Genomic DNA, 24,305 nt, shown 5'->3' on the forward strand with positions numbered 1-24,305 from the left:
ACATCTGATTTAGCTTAGCTTAATCGTATGTTTGATTAAATAATTATTTGGGCACCTAAAACGCTAGCCTTCTTTGTCTCCACTTAGTCCCCTATTTTTTTTTTTTTTTCAAACCTTCATGTTTATTTTTGTGTTGTTCCTTCCTTGCAACAACAAAGCAGGTTTCATTCTTAATTTTTGTTCTTCCATTCACTTTTATTTAGATTTAATATTCCTGATTAATTTCTGCTTTTTTATTGCCTTTCTCTTCAGTCTTTTCCTCCATTCGAATCAAGGTTAAAGGTATGGTATTCGTTTGCCTCTGTACTAAATTTCTGAATTTTTTTAGTATAGGGTTAACTATTTGTCTATTTACATCTAATTTCTAAATATTGTAGTGTTCTCTTTACATTTAAAGAACTAATGAAACTCAATTTGAATTGGTACTTATCCTGTATAAATAAATTTTTTTTTTGAATTTTTAGTAATTAATAATTGCATTGGTATGCTGTTGAGACACACAATCCAAATAAAATTGTAAAAGTGTCATGAAGGTTGGTTGAATTTTACTCTATTTTAATGATCATGTTGATTATATGTGTGCTTTACCTATAAACAATTGCATTGTTGTATCTTCTGGAGTTTTATTTTTATAGACTTAACTTGAATGTTTTAAAGCTAGAACTGACATGAGCACATTAACCATCCTGCCCCAGGAGGCAGATTTCATAATAGCTAAATCTCCAAGTTCTAAGTCTTTTTACTATGAAATCTTAAGTAAGTGACCAGGAAGACAGGGAAAGCCCTGAAACAGCAAACATATATGATTGGTAGTATTTAAAACATGAGCATTAAGAACCTTGGTTCTCAAATCTTCTTATTTATACCAGGTTAACTTGATTAACAATACTGGGGATTATGACATGTTCTAATTCTACACCTAATTACATACACATCTGTGGGATTTTTTTTTTTTTAATATCATTATTGGTTTATTTCAGTTTAATCTAAACTGTATATGTAATACTATGGCTCTATTTGGATTTTGAAGTATTATAGCTTATTACCAGAAGTATTTGCTATATAAAATGCAAAAACTGCATGTACTGCTCAAACTTATGCTTTAAATTTAATTTTTACTCTTCAGCTTGCTTTACTTTTGTAAATTAAAGGGTTTAGGGGTTTATCTAACAAACTAAGTCTTGAGTCTAAATATTCAGAGGATAAATGATTTTCACAGCAAGTAGGACTTCATTTCTGATTGTAGTTGCTGTTGGATTCATATGTTATTTGTACTGCTCATTTTGCATCTATGTTCATCAAATTTTCACTTGCTTTGAACTTCTCTAATCCCAAAACAAAGAGAGAAGGAATGAAAATTCCACTGACATGAGCACCAGCCTAAGCACCATCTTTACCAGTTACAACTCCAACTTCCAATTCAATATCACAAATTCTGCCAACACAGATGGAATGATATCAAAATTTGATTGATCCAGATAGGCTTTTCAGTTTTTTATGATGGGTTTTGCTTGGTTTTGTATTTTGTATTATGCATAATTGGTTGTTGTACATTTGGTTGGAGTCAGTGATACGCTATTGTTATGATGAATATTTGTGCATAGTACTTTCAAATGATCATCTAAACAACATTTACAAGCAATAAAATTTTAGTGTTTAAACAATTTACAACTATTAACGCATGATAGATAACATTATTCTAACAGTAAGACTCCAGCATTACTTCTTTTTTTTATTTTATTTTTTATTATAGATTAAAAGTTCTGCTTTTAAACATAATTGTCATTGAACTGTTCATGCTCTTTTCCCAGTTAATTGAAGTACTTTTATTAATTTATTGTCAATATTCCTTCCCAAATTCAGAGCCCAGATTCTATTTCCAGAATTCTCTTAAAATAGTAGTGTCTAAATACAATATAATTTTACCTTTTAGGGTAAAAACAACTTCAGAAAAAATAGCAATATTCATAAATAACAACAAATCCAATTTGGGAAGTCAAAATAGCCATAACTCACCCAAATATATCACATGATTTTTTTTTTCATGATTGGTCCTGCATGATGGGCACACTTCACATGTCAATTGTCAAATAATTGTACATTGTATGCATGACTATATTTGAGGAATACTATAATCTCAGCTGCTTACAAATATGATATTTAAGATGTATATGTTGTGGCCTACCTTAAACCTCAAATGAAATGGAATTGTATTGTGTTTTGGTTTAGGTTCTTTAAATTTGGGTTTAGATATGATTTAGGTCTGGGTATTTTGATTGGATTGGATTGGATTACATTGCATTCAGGTTTTGGCTTAGATTCAGTTTGAGTAAGAAATTTGGGTTAGAATTGTTTTTAATATCAGTTACCTGTGTTAGATTTGGTATTTCTTTTGGATATTTGGGTTAAATTTGTTTTGAGTATGTCTTGGCTCCAAAGAGAAATCTCTGGAGATCTTCATGGATTGATTTAGTTCTGAAGAACATAGATTCATGTTACCAAAAAATAAAGCTCTGTTTGTCATTTCATTTATGCTGTTTTTAATTTTTTTGTTGAAATATATTCCCCTCTTTATATTTTCATTTCCCATGTTTCTTTTCTACCATTGTTGTCAAGTTTTTTCAGTATATATTTTTCTAAAATTAAAGTTTTTCCTGGGTTATGATATAAAGGCCATGTTGTTCACATATCACAATGAGTAGGTCAATTTTATTTTTAAATTGTATTTCGTTAGTATACACACACACTCTGTAATGTTAGAGATGAGTTTTGTCATATTTGATCAACGAGGCTAATAATGCAAACTTTGCATCTGAATTGGATTTCCATTTCTACTTTAGTATGTCAAATATTTGAGCTTCAAGTCTCAATATCTATTTATTTCAATTTTTTGTTTAATGATGTGCTCTGCCTGTTTGTTAAAAGAACTGGGTCAATAAATTTTTCAGAAATTGTTGTTTCCTTTATGGCATGAGATTAACAATATGAACTATTTGAACTACCCTTTATTCTTTTGTTATGGAATTGTTGTTTTAAATTTTAATGCATCTTAATTTGTGATAATATCTTGCTATCTTGGAGGGTTAGTCATGTTGTGCAAGTCCACTAGATTCACCATGTACATTCTCATGTTTGTAATATTTCAACTTTTTTTTAAAAAAAAATCTGAATTTTAAAAATCGTTCACTGGGTGAATTACTAAATACTCCTCAATGTCATTTTGTCTTTGTAAGTGCATCAAAAATCTAACAAAGAGGTACTTAAGAAGATTTTTGACATCGTGAGAAAGATAGAAAGAATTCAGGTAATTTCAAATGTAGTTAATCCAGGTGATTTAGGTTTCAGTAATATTTCAAACATGATTTACATATGATCTATAAAAGACTTTGTCTGGCCTTCCACTGCAACAAAATTCCAAACCAACATAATTTTTTGCTCCCAAAAACACCATCTAAAACAGGTATTTTGGTTGGATTGATTTTGAACTTATGGTCTTTCAAAAATGGCATTAATTATGATTAGTTTTGGGTATTTTGGTCGGATTGATTTTAAATCTTTGATTTTTATTTCTAGGTTAGATTTTGTTTTGATAAAGGTATTTGGTTAGAATTTGCTATCTTTAGGATATTTGTGTCACATTTGGTTTGCTTTTTTGTTTAGAGTATTTGGGTTAATGGGTTTTGGGTATTTTTCAATGATGTTTTTAAAATAGAGAAAAAGAAACACAATCATGCCTTTCTTTTCCTTTTTCTTAAGAGATGGGAATGGTGACAATCTTTAAGTTTGGAAGACTATTTTTTTCCTCGATGATGGTTACCAATTCCTGTAGATAACCATAAGTCCATAAGGCTCATTAAAAATCCTCTGGGCTTGAGTTTAATGGTAGAGTGAATTACGTCCATGGAAATAATAGTGATTTTAATGATTCAATGTGAGTGTGTGTATATATTTTATCCTTACTGTGTTTGTTTAATCCATATAATCATGTTAAAATTAGAGATATGCACATGTTTTGATCCTTGCCACTTTGAAATGTACATATATATTCTTGATTGCCATTTTGATTTATAGCTGATATTTCTGCTATAATTGTTAAAATTATGCTATAAACTTGATTTTATTGTGCTTTGCTAAATTTGATGCTGAAATAAGCTTTATTCTAAATTACTGTATTATGGGTATATAGAAAAAGGCATATAAGAATATTTTGGGTTTAGGCTTACTGCTTATGTCCTTCGTATAATAGTATAATGAAATAATGTTTGTAGATATTGATTTAAAGGTGATTGCTTTTGCTTTCTCTTGGAAAAAAGTTTCAGTGCATATGGTGGTATCTTGAATCTACCTATTCAATTCTTATTTAGTTTCTTTTCTTTTTGTTGCATTCATTTCTTAAGTTGTATTGTAGCCATTGTAATTTGATATTGAGGTTAACATAGTTCTATGGTGCATAGGCTTATATAAAATGTGAGTACTTTTTTTTTCTCAATGGATTTTCTTGCCTCATATTTTAAGTTCATAAATTGATGTATTATGTGATTATACCATTTAGTTGAGTTATGATGCCAGCAATTTATTCTATTTGTATTCTATTATTGTATTTATGAACTAAATGAGTTATGATGCTAGCAATTTGCTGCTATGGAACTCATTTGACTAGAGCAAATAAAATTTGAGTTGACAATTTTTTCTTTTAATGTTTCCCTTTTTAGGTGTATCTCTTGAACCTGTTTGGTTTCCTGCTAATTGGAAATGTTCATAGTTTGCATAATACTACATTCATAAATCCAACATATCAGATGAGGCGCTATAGAAAAATTGGAGTCATCACTGTAATGGATGGGCTAACTCATGAAATGCGCCCACTTTAAATTTTTTTATTGATGTAAGTTGCGTAAGCTTTTTGTTGTAAAATTGGTAGTACCTTTAGCATTTTCCATATGTTCTTACGTTTCAATGCTTTGATTGGGGAGTTTTGTTTTGTGTGCTAATATTTTGGATGGGAATGATTATACATGGGGAATTATTATTGCAAAACTGGTAGAAGCACATGGTAGATTAATGTTATGCTTTATTTTGAAGCAAGTAAAAAGAAGATGCGCTAAATAGGTTTGGTTTGAGGATAAGAAATATATATATATATATATATATTTTTTGCTAGAAGGGTAAAGATTGTTGAGGGATTGAGATAGTATCAAAAACTACAAGTGTGTTCCAAGATTAACTATCCCGTGCATCGCACGGGTTAGCGACTAGTTTGAATAAAAGCCCAGGCTTAATAGTCTGGTTTCTCAAAAAAAGAAAAAGAAAAAGAAGAAGAATCTATGGGTAACGGTTTATTAAATAAGAAATAAAACGGTTGAATTCAAAAAAAAAAAAAAAAGTCTAAAGAGTAGAGTAATTGTCATAAATGCTTTTCACCAAAAACATTTTGTTTACTTGGACTACCAAAAGCTGTCATATAATAAATTAATAGTTTTTACCAAAAATTACATTGCAAAGAAAAAAAAGAAAAGAAGAAGAAAAAATAAAGAAAAATAAAGACAATAAGTAAAGATAACAAAATAATTGATTCTCTTTTTGCTCAAATTAAAAGATAATAAATTGTTTTCATAGGGAATTTGGAATATTCCAATCCTTTATTAAACTCAAAAGAAAAACATGAGAACCATGAAGTGCAGAAAAGTAATCTTTGGGGCATATGAAGGTAGTCAGTTGACCATCTTCCTCATGTTGGACTTCCAGTAATCCTTCTCTTCCCTATGAATTGATCTCATGCTAGCAATCAGCCAAGCTTTGTAGCCTGAAGTAGGATGGAGAAACCGAGTGAAACAAATGTCTCTAGCCACCATCCTTTTCAACCAAGTTTTATAGATCTTTCCCAAGACCCTCTCAGTGAAGACCGAGATATGAAAGGCACCATCATCACTAGAAACCCCTTGACGGTCTCCAAATTGCCTTGGAATGTGGTCTGGGGAATAGAAAGAGCAACGACAAAGCCCAACCAAAGGAACACAGTTGTCTTTGAAGATGCGGTTGACCATGGCTGTAATGCATTACCATTCCGCTACCCATTAGACATTAAAGGTGGCAAGACGCTTCAAGAATTTAGTGAACTTAGAGGGGTCCATCTCATTGTTTCCGAGCTTGTGGTCATGATAATGCTTGGGGAGATATTGACTAGGAGGGACACTTGGAGGATGAAGCAATCAAAGCCTCTCATATAGCCATATTTGAAGAGAGAGAGAGAGAGAGAGAGAGAGAGAAGGAAGAATGAGAGGAAAAAGGAGAGATAAAATACAAAAAATGATAATTGAAAGGTGACACAAGGAGCCTCGATGGATTGAAAACCGAAAAGTACCATGTAAAAATTAGAGGAATCTTGCTAGGTTGAGAACCTAAGCAAAAATTAGGGATCATACCTGAAGGAGGAGAGAACTCCTTGCAAAGAAGGTTGCTTCCTCCCAATGAACAATATTCAAACCATTAAGAGTTTTAGCTAAGATCATGCCTACAGGGCTTCCCTTATTCAGATTGTTGACCATCAAGCACATCCTTTGATCTACTCGATATGTTTCATGCACCAAGAAATACCTCGCAAGAAGACATAAATAGAAGGCATTGAGATAATGAGAGCATGCCCTACCAACCTTACCAGCCATAAGAATGGCCAATCGAGAGAGGTATGCAAAAACCATGCAAATGTTCAACTTGTTAAGCATATACCATTGCTGTGCCGCAACCAAAGAAATCCCCAAAAGGTCATGAGCCAAGTCAGCAAAATCCTCACTAATGGCAGGAAGGATAAGAGTGTGATGTAGGACACAATTTACTATTTAATTATTGTAATTTATTATTTTTTGTATTTTTATGTAAAAAACGTTATTTTAGGTTTAGGTGATTTATTTTCTTGTTTTTAGGTGCATTTAATGCTTTTTAGGTCAAACTTTATTCCTGATATGGTTAGGTATCAATTAGGAGTTATTTTAGAATATATTTTTTATAGAGCCCTTAAATAGTCATCTAAGTCTATAAACGTTTTTCAATATATTATTGAATAAAAATCAGAAAAGGTGAGGCTTTGCTCTTCTTTTGGTTCTTCAAGAACTGTGAACTTATCAGGGATTCTTCCTTGTGGCGTTCAAACTTTATACCTTTGGTTCGTGATTTAATTATAATCATTGGGTCAAGGTGTTACTTATACCTTTGGTTCACGTTTCACTTATAAACGTTGGGTCAGGGTTTTCTATCAAAATCTGAATTTTAGCTTTCTTGGGCAAGTATTCCAATATTTTTGTTAGGTCTCAAAGCGTGTCTATTGAGGTTCGCATCAGAGTGCTAACATCGGGTTCACCCATGATCGCACTAAACTCTTTAATAATGGGTCATATTTCCACACCATTAAATTGGAAAACATGCCGAGTAGGAATTGAAAAGTTGGCAGCAACATGAAGAGGAGGTTCACCCATTTTGATTTGGTGATAGGGACAGATGCAAAAGAGGCCAAGAGGGACATGAGCGTCTTTGAAACTAGGGCAGAGCCTCTTGATCCATGTCGAAACTTCTAAAGGAGATAATTTTGCTATTGGAAGGCTTTGAGAGGTGTTTTCTAAGTTTAGAATACATTTTGTGAAGGTTTAGAGGCCCCCAATGGCTATTTAATAGTTAAATGAGGTGGCTAGGATTTTCTGGCCCATGTTATGCATACACACGGTCAAGGCTGCGTATGCACGATCAACACCTGCGTATGTAGGCCTGTGTATGCGTATGCAGGGAAGAAGGTAGAGCCAAATCCTTTTCCTGTTTGGAGCGTTACTCCTTCCCCAAGACTTTTCCTATGATTCCTACCACCTAAGGGACTATTCAAGGAACAATCAAGCTCATATTTTCAAGCATCAAAGGTCAAGAAAAGTAAAATTGCATAAGAAATAAATGCAATCATCCCTATAAGTTGTAAATTAAGTACATGTCCTTAAAAAAAAGGGAAAAAAAGCAAGCAAAAATGTAAAAGATTTTTCTTAAAATACAACCCAATGTTTCAAATCAAATCCAAAGTAAAGAAAAAAGTAAAAACAGTAAAAAGAAAGTGTTGTGTCTATGTCTATTCGTTTGTCTACAGCATCATCAGAAACGCCTCATCCTTAGCTAATAACTGGGAGTAGTCTCTGAATCACCACCACCACCACCACCACCACCACCACTACCACCATCACCATCACCCAAGTAGGCCAAACCTCCAGGACCATACATCTACCTAGAGTACTCGGTCACCTCCAGGTTGAGGTTCTTGGCAAGCCAGATGAGCTCCTCATGCTCCTGTATAGTAGGCTGAATTGAGAAAGAAGACAGTGTTAGAACAAGTGATTGAGAGATAAAGGAAAAGACAAAGCAAAGAGTGGAAGAGAGCTCACCGCTCATGTACCCTTAGGGAAAGGGTAACCCATGACATTTATGTTGTGGCCTACCATATGCCTATGAGCAAAACCATTAGGATTGTAGGCATAAATCGACCAAGGAAGATGAGGAGGGTCAATAGGAGCACCAACAACAGGGCTAGCTTGACATAAGTATTCCATTTGAATATCATCATGTGAAACAATGCAAAGGAAAAATGGAAATAAATGAGAAGAGGAAGAACATATACCACAGGAGTGAGAAAGTCATGAGTCGGGTATTGTTGAACTCATTATAGTCCAACTCGTCTGTGACCCGCTCGACATAGGGAATGCCATTCCTCCACAACTAGTACTCAACGTCCTTCATGGAAAATGGGGCAAGCATAAATGTCGGAGGATCTATCAGAATTTGTGGGGCATCCTCACCCACCAACTAGCAGCGTACCCTCTTCGTTAGGTAGAGTGCTCTCAAGCCAGTACCCTCGAAAGGCTGGTTGATCTAGGATGCGACAAGAGCATCCTTCTCTAAGTTCGAGTCCATATTAGGGCGAAGGTTGACCCATGGGCTCTATATAACTTGTGACAACACATAGGATTAGAAGAAAAGCCCTAAGAAACATGTAAGGGAAATAATAAGAGGCACTAAATTCCTAACTAACCTCATCAGAAGGTAACCCATTAAAATGAGCCCTAACCGAAGGGAAGCTCTTCAAATCTATCTCTGCTCCCCAAGCAATGAGACCATATTGCATAGCCTAACACTAGAAAGGAAAGCGCAATTGGCAAGATGACAGTTTGTAAGAAAAGTAGTTACAGTTTGTAAGAAAAGCAGATACAGTTTGCAAGGTACAAATGTGAGCAATTTGCAAGATGATAGTTTGCAAACTAAAAGCATAGGTGTGGTTTGCAAGAGCATGATTAACAGTTTTCTTTAAGCCTAAATGACATATGGATGAAAATAATTGCAAGAGTGAGAAATGCATGAGATACAAAAGAAAAAGAAAAGGGAACTAACCTCAAGGAGCTTCCGAGGCCCCACTAGCTGGCATAAAGTCCCCCGGTTAAGGATGTCCAAAGAGGAGTACAAATAGGCAAGACACGCCTGCCCCCAGTTGGCTCCCAAGCCTCCCTAAACTTGCGAAAGAGGGTTAACCACCTCAAAGATACCGTTTGCCCTTTGTTGGCAAAGAGGTACACCCTGGAAGGTATAACAAAAAGGCCCTAGCCATTTCGGCCTAGTCATTGGCCGTCACCTACGAGAGGGGCTTGTAATCCATATAAACACAAACTAACCCATATCCCAAAACAAATACTCCATACTTACAAACTTATCACAAGCCTAAAGCACCAATATACCTATTGTTCTCTTGCTCAAACAATAGAAAAGTTGTTAACTCACATTATCTCACACAAGAGTACCTTTCAATTCCAAAAACTATCGAACTACACTTTGAAGAAATACATTCCATATTCTTATATGATTCTTTCCTCTTAGCCCAAACCCAACAAACCCTTTTACACCTAGTACTATTTTTTACAAGGAATAGGCTTCCACACACACAACCCAAAATAATAATAATAATAATAATAATAATAATAATAATATTCAAAAATCGAATTTGGAAATTTTACAACAATAATTAAAAATAGTTGCTCAATAATGATCGCTTACGCTCTGTTTGTTTCGTTGGAAAACAATCTGTAAAGATAGTTTCCATATTTTTCATGTTTGGTAGCACACAAAAAAAAAAAAAAAATGGTCAACGGAAAACAATCTTTAGTCAATGGAAAATCCTAATAAAAATAAGGCTTATTTTCTATAGATTGTTTTCCAAAAAAAAAAAATTGGAAAACAATCTCTCTCTCTAACTTGTTGCATCTCCTATAAATATTATATTCTTCTATAGCCGCGGAAAACATAATTTTTTGGCTCCGTCTCTCTCTCATGGTAAGCCGTCTCACTTTCTCTCTCTTCTCTTTGCTTTTTATCTAATCATATATTCTTTGTTTTGAATTCCAAGCTTGATTTTTGTTTTTCTCTAAGAAATTTTTAGTTTGATGGATTCCAGGTAGAAATTACTTCTTTTTGCACATAAAAGTGCAAAAAATATATAAAATAAGGATGAGATCCACTGCTTTTTATGCGTTGTGTATGTAAAGGCGGCTTAATGTATTTGAGGGCTTAGGGCGAAAATTTAAATTGAGGCATTGTATATATTTAAATATGTTTTTTTAAAAAAAATTATTACTTAAATTTAATTGTCTTGTTTTAGATGCAAAAATTACAACTAATTAACATGAACTATGTAGATTTTTTTTTTCTTTTTTTACAAAGTCTATACACAAAATTTTACAAAACTTTTTACACTTATTGATATGGTAGAATGACAGTGGTAAGTAAAAAAGTGATGTTAGTGATAAACTTAGATAAAAACTAGTAAAAATTTGCCAACTTAACTTGTGAAAAACATTGTGAATTTTTTTGTATATTGCTTTTTTTTTTTTTTTTAATTATTTGAGAAGTGCCACATTCACAATATTTTCACAACAAATCCTATATGTTAAGTTGTTACTGATTCTAATTTGAATTCATCATTAAAATTAATTTTTGCCATTAATAATAGCCTGTAACAACCTACCTCTTAGGATTTATTGTGAACAATATTGTTGACATAGCATTTTTTTATTCTTGTTTATCATTTGATAAAAAATATTATTTTATTTATTGACTAATATTTGAGCTTAATTAATACTATTATAATGAAAAAAATAACATTATTGGTTAAAATTTTGGAGTCTTTTTCTACTTGGGGCCTTAGGCGACCCCAACATTTGCTTCTAGTATAGAGCTAGCTCTATATGTATGTATGGTTTATACGTGTGTATGTGTACGTTACTGTCTATATATATAAGTATACAAAAACCAAATTAATTTTTGGTTTGTTATTTATATTGATTACATTAGTTGGTTTACATAATACACATGTTTTAAATTATACAAGAAATAAAAATAAAATAAAATAATTGTATACCAAATACTAGAAAACATTCTCAAGGTCATTTTCAAGGTCGTTACCAAACATCGGAAAATGAAATATTTTTCCAGAAAATTCTTTATGGAATATGAACCATTTTTTAGAAAACGTTAATACTAAAACAAACAGAGCATTAGCATTATTGATCTCAAAGTGTATCATACTTCAAAATTTGAAGAAATTTTCCAATGCCACTTCCATTATCTTGTATATCATATCTTTTCCTGTCAATCAAAGGAAAAATAATTTTCGAGACAAGTAAAAACCTTAAGAAGAAGTCTTGAACTCATCTAATCATGCTATTACATACAAACTCGAGTGTAATAACAACACAGTCTGCTAAACATTTCACAACTCAACGATTATGAACCTATTCATAAACAAATTCCAAATTTTGCTAATATTGACAGCCACAGAAAACAAACAAGTACAAATTCTTAAGCAATTGTAACGATCCACAAGGAAAAAAATTCAAACAAAATAACGTCTTCATCAAATACAAACAACAAGCCCTATAGGGAGAAACAGTAAAAAGTAAAAAAACAAAAACCCAGTTTCCACAACATTTAAAAAAAAAAAAAACCCTATTTGATGTTTAAACTAGCAGTTTCTTTTCTATATAGAATGAACATCAAAACCGCAGCTTTAACTAATGCTTATATATGCAACATGAAAACAAACTTTTCTTTATAAATTTGCATAATTTTTAATCAATTTGTTAATTGAATTACAATCAGCTTCATATTGACCAAAAGGGTACACCCAATTTTTTCAATGCCCCAAAAAAAAAAAAAAAAAAAAACCCTAATTTCATAAGAATCTAATATATAGATGCGAAAGATCTAAGCTTTACAGATCAAAAGTTTAGAGAGAGAAAGTACCTTAAGAGCTTTAGAGAGAGAGAGAGAGAGAGAGAGAGAGTTTTGTATTTGTATGAACTCTGTGTCTCTCTTTTGAGATTTTTGATGTTGTAGATAGAAAAAAAAAAAAAAAAAAAAAAAAAAAAAAAGAAGAAAAAAATCTTGTTCCATAAGGAATGGGAATTGCTATTGCCAGAGATGTGAGGCTCTTGCCTGCCTCTTTTTGATTGGTCACTCTCTCACTGCCAAAAGCGCTTTTTTATTGGTGTGGAAATAGCTTTTTCGCTTGGGAAGGGAAATTGGTAGTGTTACTGTGCTGTGATTGGTGTGGAATTGTGGTGCTGGGTTTGAGTGGGCGCCACACGTGTGTGAGCTTCTGAGAGGCTAGAGCAAGGGCCAAATTTTGTCCGACATTTGGTTCCCCCTCCTGGTATAGACTTAGGTCAACATGGCTCATAGTATGAGTCAACATGGCTCATAGTATGAGTTTTGAGTTTTTCACTGGGAGTGTGTTGTGACTCTTTATATCTTACTGATAAGTTGTTCATTTAACTTATTAACGACTATAATGTAAGGTATTAGCTAATGATTAGCGTATTACTATAGTTACACCTCAATAAGAAAGTTACACTAGTTTTCTAATAAACCCAAAAAAAATAGACTTTAGCTTAAGGATTTATTGTGCAAAATGTTGTTACCGTGTTTGTGCAAATACCAATAGTTGTGGTATGTTAAAAGAGAGAAAAAAAAATTTACAAAAAGACTTTCCTAACCAATTATAAGTTATAAGTAGTTACCGATTCTAATTTAAACCCACTACAAAAATGATTTTTTTACCCATTAATAATTGTCGGTAACAAATTGCCATATATTCTTTATCTTAAAATAGATGTGAATTCCTATGCTAAAAAGAAGTAATATATCTATGATATTTTTACAATATTTTCCTAACAAATTATTGGTGATAAATTATTATCCGTTCTGATTTTAATATACCTAAAATTATTTTTTTATCGACTAGCAACCGTGTCAATAACAATATGCCATTTATTCTCTAAACTAAAAGAGACAATAAAATAGATGTGAATTCCTATGCTAAAAAGAAGTAATATATCTATGATATTTTTACAATATTTTTCTAACAAATTATTGATGATAAATTATTATCCGTTCTGATTTTAATATACCTAAAATTATTTTTTTATCTACTAGCAACCGTGTCAATAACAATATGCCATTTATTCTCTAAACTAAAAGAGACAATAAATTTATTTGCAAGATAAAGCGAATGTAATTGGCTGATCACTGATGAGAATTTTATTGTAATTTGCAGGGTCTCCTTCGAGGTTACCGCCTGATCTAATACGTCTGTTTCTGATGATCGGACGGCTGATGTTTGCGTCAAAAAGAACACGTCGGTCAACCAACGCGTCTGGTGATGTGTGGGTTGTTTATGCCGGCTTATCAAATCAGCTGACGACGACGTCGTTCTGCTGTCCATGCTCTAACGCGGCTAGTATCTTGGATCCATACATTTTTTTACTTTGTAAGGTTTCGCGGAAAGAAAAACAACTCACACAGTTTAGGCCCATTGGGCCATTTGGTATACAATTTTTTTTTTCCACCTGAATAAATAGGCACGAAAAAGAAGGAAGAAGTACAAGGTACAAACAAGGAAAAAAGTAGAGAAGTTGCCACCAACTTTTTACTAATAAGTCAACAAATTAATATTATTAAAGAAGAGTTGTGTAAAGGAAAAATTACACAACCTAAAATGAAACCCAACAACACCTGCATCAATGACCCACCCAGCCATGACAACCACCACAACAATCCAAATCTAAGAGGTGGAGCCTATGAAATAAGGAAGAGGAAGGAGGAGGGAGAGTACGAGAATGGATGATGATGACCGACCCCACCAACACAAGGATCGATGACGACAATGATCCTACAACAGTGATGGTTGTAATCTGACGGCAGAGAGAGAGAGAGAGAGAAGAAATCATACATATGTTGTTGTATAATATCATTTATATTGTAGCAATATGTAAAAATTTGAAGAGCGGTGCATAATGAATGATTATTCATCATCTAAAATGAATTTATAATTATTTTGCATAACCCAATAAGAATGCTCTTATAATAATATATGCTTAAAATATTTATTTATTTATTTAAATAAAAATAATCATTCAATATGCAATTTTCATATCGTGATCCACTCATATATGGAAGATGAGTAATTTTTTGAACAGTATAAATGAAATTAAATTTGTCATTTTACATAAAAAGGTCACGGGTGTGGTTGCCTTAGCTTTAATAAGGCTTCATTCATTTGTTTGTTGTTTTGTTTTGTTTTGTTTTATTTATTTATTTTTTTACTTTTTCTTCTTGTTGTTTACTTTTTACTAAAGTCTTTATCATGGTTTCTTTGTATGTACGTTGATCCCAAAAGGAAACCTAGTTCTCCAATTCTCCTCTTCTACCCAATCAAAATAGGCATCAATTCTTCTTTTTCCTTGCATCTTGGTTCCTTGTCTATTCTTTCCTTTGAACCAATGACATTCACACGTACGGTTTCATGTGTATAGTGCCATGGCATTGTTGTGGAGGACATTCCTATTGATTACCCTATAAATAATGCAAATTAGGTTGTAGTTTTCAAGAAAGTGATTTCTAGATAGTAAACACCAAAATCTGAAGTCATGGAGGAAACCAAGCTCATTGATGACCTCAGTATGTTCTCTTTCCCTTTCCAAGATTATTAGTTTACTCTATTATTTTTGTTTCTTATTTATTTATTTAATTTAAATATTAATAATAAAAGAATATCAAGAATTTCATACTCCCTAAACCTCGTGCAAACACATCAAACAAATGGATAACATTTCAAATCTTGCTCTTGAGAAAAAAAAGGGAATGATATCTCAACTACAGTTCTTCGTTTGTTTTGACATCAAATTTTTCCTAGATTTTTATACGTATTTAAAAAAAAAAAAAAATTTAATACACCAATCTAAAACATTTAATGTAGAACAAAAATCAACTTAAACACAAGCACAATCAAAATAAAATTATTACAAATTAAAATAATAAGCACAATATGTGTGCTACAAAAAAAAAAAAAAAAAAATCCTAACAACTAAAAAGAAACTACTATCGACCTTTTCTTCCCAATAAAGAAAGAAAGGGGAAAAAGAAAAAACTATTTGAAAGTTGTTTTAGAGAAAATTTTAAACTTTTGAAGGCGTTTGCCCATAATTTTCAGGCATATCATGGTTATTTGAATGTTTTGAAGAGCTACTATTTTCAACATTTCAATATTTTTTAGTTGGTGGTTTTAAGGACATTTCAATAATAGTAGAAAATTTTAAGATATTTTGGTCTTTAAAAGTTTGAGGGTATTTTTATCACATTAGATATTTTTGTGGAATTTTGGCCATTTTAGAACTTATGAGAGCATTTTGTTCATTATAAAAGGTTTTAGGTGAGGGTTTAAGGGTATTTTGGTCATCTTGAAAACGTTGGGAATGGTTTGAGAGTATTTTTGTTACTTTAGAAGTTTTTCTAATGTATTTTGGTCATTATAGAGGTTTTGTGTGCATTTCAATCATTATAAATGTTTTATGCAAGATTTTGAGTATATTTTGGTCATCTTAGAAATTTTGAGGCCATTTCTATCATTTTGGAGGTTATTATGGGGTATTTGTTTTTAATTATTTTAAAGGTTTTATAAGATATTTCAGTCATTTTCAAGTTTTTAGGGATATATTGATTATTTACAAATTTTTGAAGTATTTCTCAATTGGATGCTTTGTGTTTTGGTCATTTTTAAGATTTAAAGATGTTCTCTTAAGATATAAGAGGAGTTTTAGATTCATGAGAAAGGAAGTTCTATTCTCCTAAGGTTCAAAACGTTTTAAGCTCCTTTTGGCATGTAAAACATTTTAAGCATTATCAACCTTAAAGATAGTGTATTTCTTGATCACGAAAAAATTATTTATGTTTAATCAAGTTTCTCAACCGAAATTCTCAACCACCTCAAATGTCCAAAAATGAGGAAAAATTTTCCTTTTCCTTTTTTTTTTTTTTTGTTTGTTTGTTTGTTTTTGCTAAAACAAATGGGATCTACATTCGATTCATTTTCTTTGTAGAGTATGTCTATGCTTGAATAATTATTATGTATATATGTATTGCATTGTAGAGTATGTCTATGCTTGTACAAACGGTTCAATTTGATTTAATAAATATTTTGTATTTATGTATTGCACGGCATATAAATATAAATATTTATATTTGGTATGACTCTTCCTTAATGCTATATTATTTAATATTAATATTTTAAATTATCACCATTAGATTACAAGTTTTCTTGTTTCTCAAAAAAAAAAAAAAAAAAATTACAAGTTTTCTTTATTATTAACAAACATGTCAAATTTTGTTTTGATTGATCAATGTTATTTACTTTTTAATAACGTATTATATGTATAATTTTAAAGTCCAAAAAACTTTACATCTAAATTTTACAAACATGAATAGACTAAGAGGACAACAGAATAAATAATTTAAAATGTTAGAGACGTAATAAGTGGCGGCTCTAGGAAATTTTTTTTAGAGTAGTCATTAAAAAATTTAAATTAATATAAATTTTAAGAAAAATAAAACTTGAATATGTTAACATAAAAAAAATAATAAAAAAGAAAAATATGCCCAAATACATAAAGTTTTAAAATTTTCTTCACAAGCTTTCATATTTTGAAATTATTATATGATATGATAACTTCATTATCAATGTTATTAGTTACATCTATTTCAATGTACACAATTAAACAATTATTAAACTACTAATCTCTCATTTAATTACCAACATATTGCCTAAACAAGTAACAATATAAACAAAATTTATTATTTTTTTGAAAAAATATATCACATAAATCCAACAAATTCAGTTAAAGACTAAATCAAGTATTAATAGACTAACTATTTGAAAAGTGTGTATTTTTTTAAAAAAAAAATAGCAATCTTAAAATATGCCATTTGAAAACACAATTTAAAAAATCACAATTAGACGTTTGATTTGGGCCTTTAGACTAATTTTGTTTGTTTGGACAATTTTTGAAAAGTACTACTTTCACAACATTTTTGCAAATCTTACACAACAAAGTTTAGATGGTAAGTTTTTACTAGTTCTAATTTGAACATACCACTGAAATTATTTATTTGTCTATTGGTAACAACCTACTACTTAGGATTTGTTATGAAAGTGTTGGGAAAATGTTGTGAACATAATATTTCTTGCAATTTTTTGGAGAGGTAGAATTTAATTTTTAATGGGCTCAAATTGTTATTTAAGGTGTTTAAGCTTTTTTTAGGGTGGTCAAGTTTTTTTTTAAGGGTGAGGTTTGGGTCTAGTGTCCAATTATACTGAACCTGTTGAGATTATAAAAAGTGTCCACTTTTAAACACATATCACCATGTTAATGGGTCCAGTGCACTACATGCACTGGACCTAAATCTCACCCTATTTTTAGGGTGGTCAACAACTCATATTAATTGAAAACTCAATTTTTTAAAGGTACATTAAAAAAATATTCAAGTCAACGTGGTCATGTGACTACTTTGAACTACAATTAGTGTCGCCCCTGGATGTAATATGTCTTCAGTCATTGATTTTGTAATTATAAAACTTTTATAATTTTTTCCTTAATTTTTTTCTTTTTTGTTTACAATTCATGATTAATAGTAAAATCGCTTTCTTATCTATGTGATTAATTTTATGGACAATTTGATATGAGTCTTGGTGGCGTTGAGAATATGAATTAAGTGCAATAATGAAAATACAAAGTGTGCCTTTGGATGAGCTTAATTCATCAATTTATTCCTGTGGGGCCAGAGAATTTGTGACCCCGACCCATTTTACATTAGGGCCCAAAACCCAAGCCGAGGAAAGACATTGTCGAGGACATGCAATGAAAGTCCAAATGACCTAGAGATAAAGCCGAGGACGATGCTGTCCTCGGCATCCCAAGGCGCTCCTAGAAAAAAGGGTGAGTATGGTGTATGAGCGGTGCATGGAAAAGCCAAACACCTCCGCATTAATGTGGAAAGGACTCTTGAATAGGGTGGCGACAAAGGACAAGGGAAAGGCTGCCATTACTGCAATTAAGTACTCTGCGCCTGACAGAATAATGCTTTTCAGCTTTTACAACCACTCCCAACCACTTTGGGTATGGGCTAATAGGACAAGTATCAACTCTAGAAAGTTGAACCTACATGTGGACGTTGGAGGGAGGGTAAAGGCTAGTATAAAAAGGAAAGAGAAGCAATTCAGGAGGGGGGGGGGGGGGACATATCGTCTCCCAGGCCATGGAATCCTAAAAAAGGAGCATAATAAGAACGTGAAGCTCTTCGGACAAGGTCTAAGGACCAGAGCCGCTCAGGCCGTGCCGGGGAAAGAGTCTTATTAGATATGCTAGGTTCACCCTCGTGTGACTACTACGACCTCCATGACTTACCACTGTTCGGTGACCAAGACCTAGCCTTTCAGTTCACTCTCTACAAATTTTATTGTTTGGGCCTTTAACGTACGAACCCAATACCAGTTTGGGATCGTTACAAATTGAGTCCTTACAATTCCTTTCAAAAAAAAAAAAATTCATCAATATATTTAACTTCTTTTTTTGAGAAGATCAATATATTTAACTTTGTTTATTTGTAAAAATTAAATAAAATCTTGAAAAATATGATATTTGAAAAGCCATACGTTCCATTTTAGGATGAAAACAATTACATGTCATAAATTAAATTCATCAATATATTGTTTATTCATTTTTCAAGTTTCATTGCCCTTAACGTATTTTGTTAAATATTTCTTTGACCTATGATGATTATGCTTTAGCACTACTTGATTGAAACTGTTGCCAAACTTGACCCATATCTCATTGCCCAATTGTTATTAGACAGTGTATTTAAATATTTCTAATGTATTGCAGCAATCAAAAGAACAAAAAGACATTTTCGTCCAGCGCATTACTTACTTAAAATACAGTCATACTCTTTACTATGTGATACTGGGGTGGAAAAGTATGACTCTGGTGTTTTTGAAGCCAGTGGACACAAATGGTGGGCTCTAATATTATTCTAATTCTTGTTTTTTCTATTCAAATATAAATATTTACTTCTAATGTAGTCAGTTTTATTTTGCAGGAGGTTGTCTATTTATCCAAAAGGAAACGAGAAAATGAATGGAAGTGGTCACATCTCAATTTACTTGGCAATTGTTGACACCGAGAAGTACACTCTTGGCTGGGAAATTTATGTCAGCTTCAAATTGTTCCTGTTCGATCAAATACAAGACAAGTTCTTGACCATTCAAGGTTTGCTCTTTCATAGTTTATATATATATTCATCTTTTATGATTGTATTTTGGTATAAATTGTTAAATTACCAATTTTCTCAAAAACTTAAACTATTAGGAGATGATAAATTTATTCACGTATTGGATACTTGAGCTACTATTGAGTAGGGACTTAACACGTGAAAATTTAAATAGAATGTGAGGAGATCACAGGGAAAATTTAAACTCTGGATTTTTTATTCTGATACCATGTTAAATTTTCAATTCTCTCAAAAACTAATCTAACATTTTTTTTTTTTTTGGTGTGTGTAGATGTTGATGGGATAATTAGAAGATTCCATGATATCAAGACTGAATGGGGCTTTCACAAATTTCTGTCCCTTAAATCTTTCGAAGATCTTTCTCAAGGATATCTTGTCAATGATTGTTGCGTATTTGGTGCCGAGCTTTTTGTTCATGAACGCAGTGCCAAACGGGAGTTTCTTACTATGATAAAAGAGCCCCTTAACCGTACTATGCCTTGGAAGATTGAAAACTTTTCATCACTAGATAAAGTGACATATTATTCTCGAATATTTCCAATTGGCGATGTGAGATGGTATTGATTTTTATTATTATTATTATTTTTGATATGTATTATTATAAGTTGGACTTTTATTGTTGTAAAAAAAGGAAAGTTTCCTTTTTGAAACTTAGAACCTATTGTTTTTAACTCTTTTTATTGAATCCATGCAGGAAGTTACTGGTTTACCCCAAAGGAATTTACAATGGAGAATCGAAAGTGATATCTCTCTTCCTCTTTTGTTGTGATTGTGTTCTACCTGAGCAAAAATGTTTTGCAGAATTCAAGATACGTATAAAGGACCAAATTAACAATGAAAATCACGTGGAGAAAACAGGTATGTATGCTTATATGTGTGTGTGCACACACACGTGCCTCCCATTCTCTTTCACCTTGTTTTGTTCCTGTGAAAGTTTAGTCTCATTTTTTTTTTTGGTTTCTTACAGAAAAACATTGGTTCACTGCCTCTTCGAATGAATGGGGTTTCTCACACTTTATGCCTCTTAAGGATCTCCAAGATGCATCCAAGGGACTTCTTATGAATGATGCTTTAATTGTAGAAGGAGAAGTAATAGTTATATCTAATGTTAAGTGATTCCCTATAATGGTTGTCTAAGAAATTATAGCAAAAACTATACTTTAAATATTGTAAAAATACTTCTTTATCCCGGAATTGCATTTGGGGAGGTTATCGGATTATTATTATTATTGAAATCGTAAAGATGTCAATATTAAAAAGATTTAAATTTGTCTTCTTTATTTTGAAGCTTGTGCATGCGCTCACACGCACACACCTACTTTATATACATAAATACACACATGTATGTATATAAATGTGTGTGCATATATATATATATATATATATAATGCAATTATATATGTATACATGTATGCTCTAAATTATCTCAGTAGTACATAATAACCAATAAGTGTTTATTTATAAAAGTTAAGTTCATCTTTCATATGATATAATTTTATTTCAATGTAATATTATTTCATAAGTTATATAGATTTAATATTTTATCATACTCATAATTGGTATATGCTTTGACTCAAGTTATACCCGGTATTAATTTTGTTAAAATTAAATCTCTTAGTATCTTTATATTAAATTTTTAAATCAAATATTCTTTCAATATTTATCATACACATCAAATTTTATACCAATCAAATGTGTTTTACTATTCAATCAATAAATTATGCAATAATTCAATAAAAAAAATTAATCAATAATACATTTTTATAACGCAAAAAATATAAAACCTGGACTATATATAAATGAGATGATTTTTTATATTCTTATTTTTTGAAGAGCTCCACAATATGTATAATTGAACTCCACGATATATATTTATATATATATATATATATATTTATTTATATATGGATGTATATCATATTATCATCAGTGAAAGGGTAAGCCAAATGTCATGCCCTAACAAGCAATTTATAGGCAATTTGGTTTATTATGGCTACCAAATGTCATGCCCTTACAGTGTAGGAAAGTTGGCATTTAGCTAGAAACAACTGAAAGTCGTCGTTGATATGCTTTAAATGTCCGCCTTTTTTTTTTTTTTTTTTTTTTTTTTTTTTTATCAGTAAAGACATTTGTCTTAGTTAATATCGTTGCAAATACTTTTTGAAGAAAAATTTTTCAGCTTCGTCGCTAATATATTACTCTCAAATTATCAATAATAACAATAAAAGCGTTGCTAATAATGATAATTTTTTCCGTAGATAACTTAAGATAAAACATACATTATTATAGCTTGTTAAATAGCTTCATTATCCAAGTAAAACTTTAACTTTTATAATTCACTAGTCACTAACCGTTGCAATGCACAGGTAAATTTTGCATAAATGTATAATGTATGATGTATATGATTCAAAGCTGAAATTATTAAAGCATAATGAAAATATTTGATCACATAACAGAGAAATATAAGTTGACAAATTCAGTTATAGCAAAAAATGAACCCAAAAATACAAATGTTAAATCTTTCAAAAAGATTAAAAAAAAAAAAAAAAAAAAAAAAAAAAAAAAAATAAAGAATCTGAATATTTTGAGCCTAAAAATTATTGAAACAAAACAATATATATGTGTGTGTGTGTGTGTGCGCACGCGTCTATGTGATTACACAACAAAGAAATATAGAGAAAGATGAGTTATCTTCAAAAAGAATAATTTGTGGATATAGTTGTTGAAATTTGTTAGACAATTTAAGATCTTGCAAAAAAAAAAAAAAAGTGAGAAATCAAAGAATCAGATGTTAAAATTTCCAAAAGTCCAAAACTAATAATAATAATAAATTAGATGATTCAAAGCCTAGAAATTATTGAAACAAAAGAAGAGAATATATGATGTCAAAATAGAGAAATATAACAAAAAGATTGGTTACCCCTGGTGAAAATAGTTATAGCAATAGTGGAGCTACTAGTATTGTGGCAGCGAGAGAACAATATCGAAGATGTGTTTGTTGTCTTGGTTGTTTAGAGACTTTTGCTTCATATAGGATTTGAAGTCTAAAAAAAAGAACATTGTTATAATAGAAAATTTTTTCTCCCAAAGCCAAAACTTATCAACAAAAATCAATAAAACCCGGCTATAATATAAAAATACAGGTGCACACAAACAAAATCACATAATAATCCAGCTACAAAACTTTTTTTTCTTCAAATCTTTAAATTCACAAATGCCAAGAAGAGGAATGAACATAAGTTAAATAATCAAACTAAAGCTAGCCCAAAGCATACATACATACATACATTCACATATACTTAATTAACATCAACTGTAATGCAACCCTAGCCAACAATGTGAGAATTTACAATTCTACATTAGATTAAACCCTAAAAAGAACTTGGAAAATTTTAATTGTAAATTAGCATACCTTTAACCTTGATTCAATTTTTTTTTGGCAGGAGGCCCAATCTCTAGAACAAAATTAAGAATAGAAAAAAAATTAAGTAAATCAACAAACCAAATTTAAACACCTTAGTACCTTTCAACTAATAAAAGTACTAATATAGAGAAGAATGAAGCCGAATAGTCTTGTGTGGCATAAGTCATGACTCCTATTCCTATACCAATATTACCAAAGATTTCTGGCAATTCAGCCCTTATCCTATTTATTTTAATATCTAAACGAAGTTGAATTCTTATTTCTATAGTAACTTGACTCCAACACAATAGGTAAATACAAAATTATGATATATGTTATTAAAGACGGTTACAGCTTTTGAGTGAGAGAGAGATAACCGGGTTTAGTAGTGTTTTAGTAGGATAGCTGGATAGGTAATAGGGTTGCAAAAATAGAAACAGTTTAAACGTGTGAAAGGTTATGTATTTTTTTTTTTTTTTTACTGATTTTTTGTTTTTTGTTTTATTTAAATAATGCTGATGTGGAAAATTGTGGAGAGGTCAAAGTCTTTGGTTTTATATATATAAAATATATATAGACTAACATCATTTATATATATATATATATAAAACCGAAGCTTTTGAAACTCCCACATTTTTCCACCTCAGCATTTTTTTTTCCACATCAGCATTATTTTAAAAAATAAAACTATTAAAAAAATAAAAACCCTAAATACCGTAATTATTTCTATCCCACCAATAACTATTTCTCACTCAAAACAAACCTGGTAAAATTTACTCTCTTCAACCCCTAACAAAACCCGATACAAAAACTTATTTCTTAGTCTCTGTCTCTCCTTCAAATGCAAACTCAGCCCAACAAACTTTGCTCTCTTCCCTCCCATCAAAAAAAAAAAAAAAACTCTGCTCTCTTCCCCTGCGACGGTAAGTGAATTCAACTAAGCCACAAACGTTTTGCCTCACAACGAACCTAACATCAGACTACTGGAACGACTATAGGTAAAATCTTTTATATTAATTTTGGGTGTTTAATAGGATTTAGGTTCGGCTATTTTGTTTGGTTTTGATTTAAGAAATTGGTTCAGATTTTGTTTTGATTTAGAAATTGGCTTTCGAAACCCTAATATAGGTTCTCCCTCAAATTTGGTTCCTTTCAATATATCAAATTTTAGCAAGAGCAAGCCGAAGAAGAGGACCTGTGATTTCTGTGATTC

At 31.3% G+C, this 24,305-nt stretch overlaps 1 protein-coding gene across 3 annotated transcripts in view; it reads left to right on the top strand.

Moving 5' to 3' along the window:
* Nucleotides 1-20,899, top strand: part of LOC126723114 (MATH domain and coiled-coil domain-containing protein At2g05420-like) — a 33,011-nt gene extending 12,112 nt beyond the window's left edge. Inside the window, exons 1-6 of one of the 3 annotated variants that reach the window (XM_050426399.1) lie at nt 14,968-15,027; nt 19,284-19,413; nt 19,498-19,667; nt 19,961-20,246; nt 20,384-20,547; nt 20,657-20,899. In XM_050426399.1, coding sequence (XP_050282356.1) covers nt 14,997-15,027; nt 19,284-19,413; nt 19,498-19,667; nt 19,961-20,246; nt 20,384-20,547; nt 20,657-20,805 — 930 coding nt within the window. In that variant the 5' untranslated portion in view covers nt 14,968-14,996 and the 3' untranslated portion in view covers nt 20,806-20,899. Of the gene's footprint in view, nt 1-14,967; nt 15,028-19,283; nt 19,414-19,497; nt 19,668-19,960; nt 20,247-20,383; nt 20,548-20,656 lie in introns of those variants that run through there. The other 2 variants (XM_050426397.1, XM_050426398.1) reach the window with 2 other exon arrangements.
* The last annotated feature ends 3,406 nt before the right edge of the window (nt 20,900-24,305 follow it).

The sequence above is a fragment of the Quercus robur genome, chromosome 4 (assembly GCF_932294415.1).
Source record: "Quercus robur chromosome 4, dhQueRobu3.1, whole genome shotgun sequence".
NCBI classification, from domain to species: domain Eukaryota; kingdom Viridiplantae; phylum Streptophyta; class Magnoliopsida; order Fagales; family Fagaceae; genus Quercus; species Quercus robur.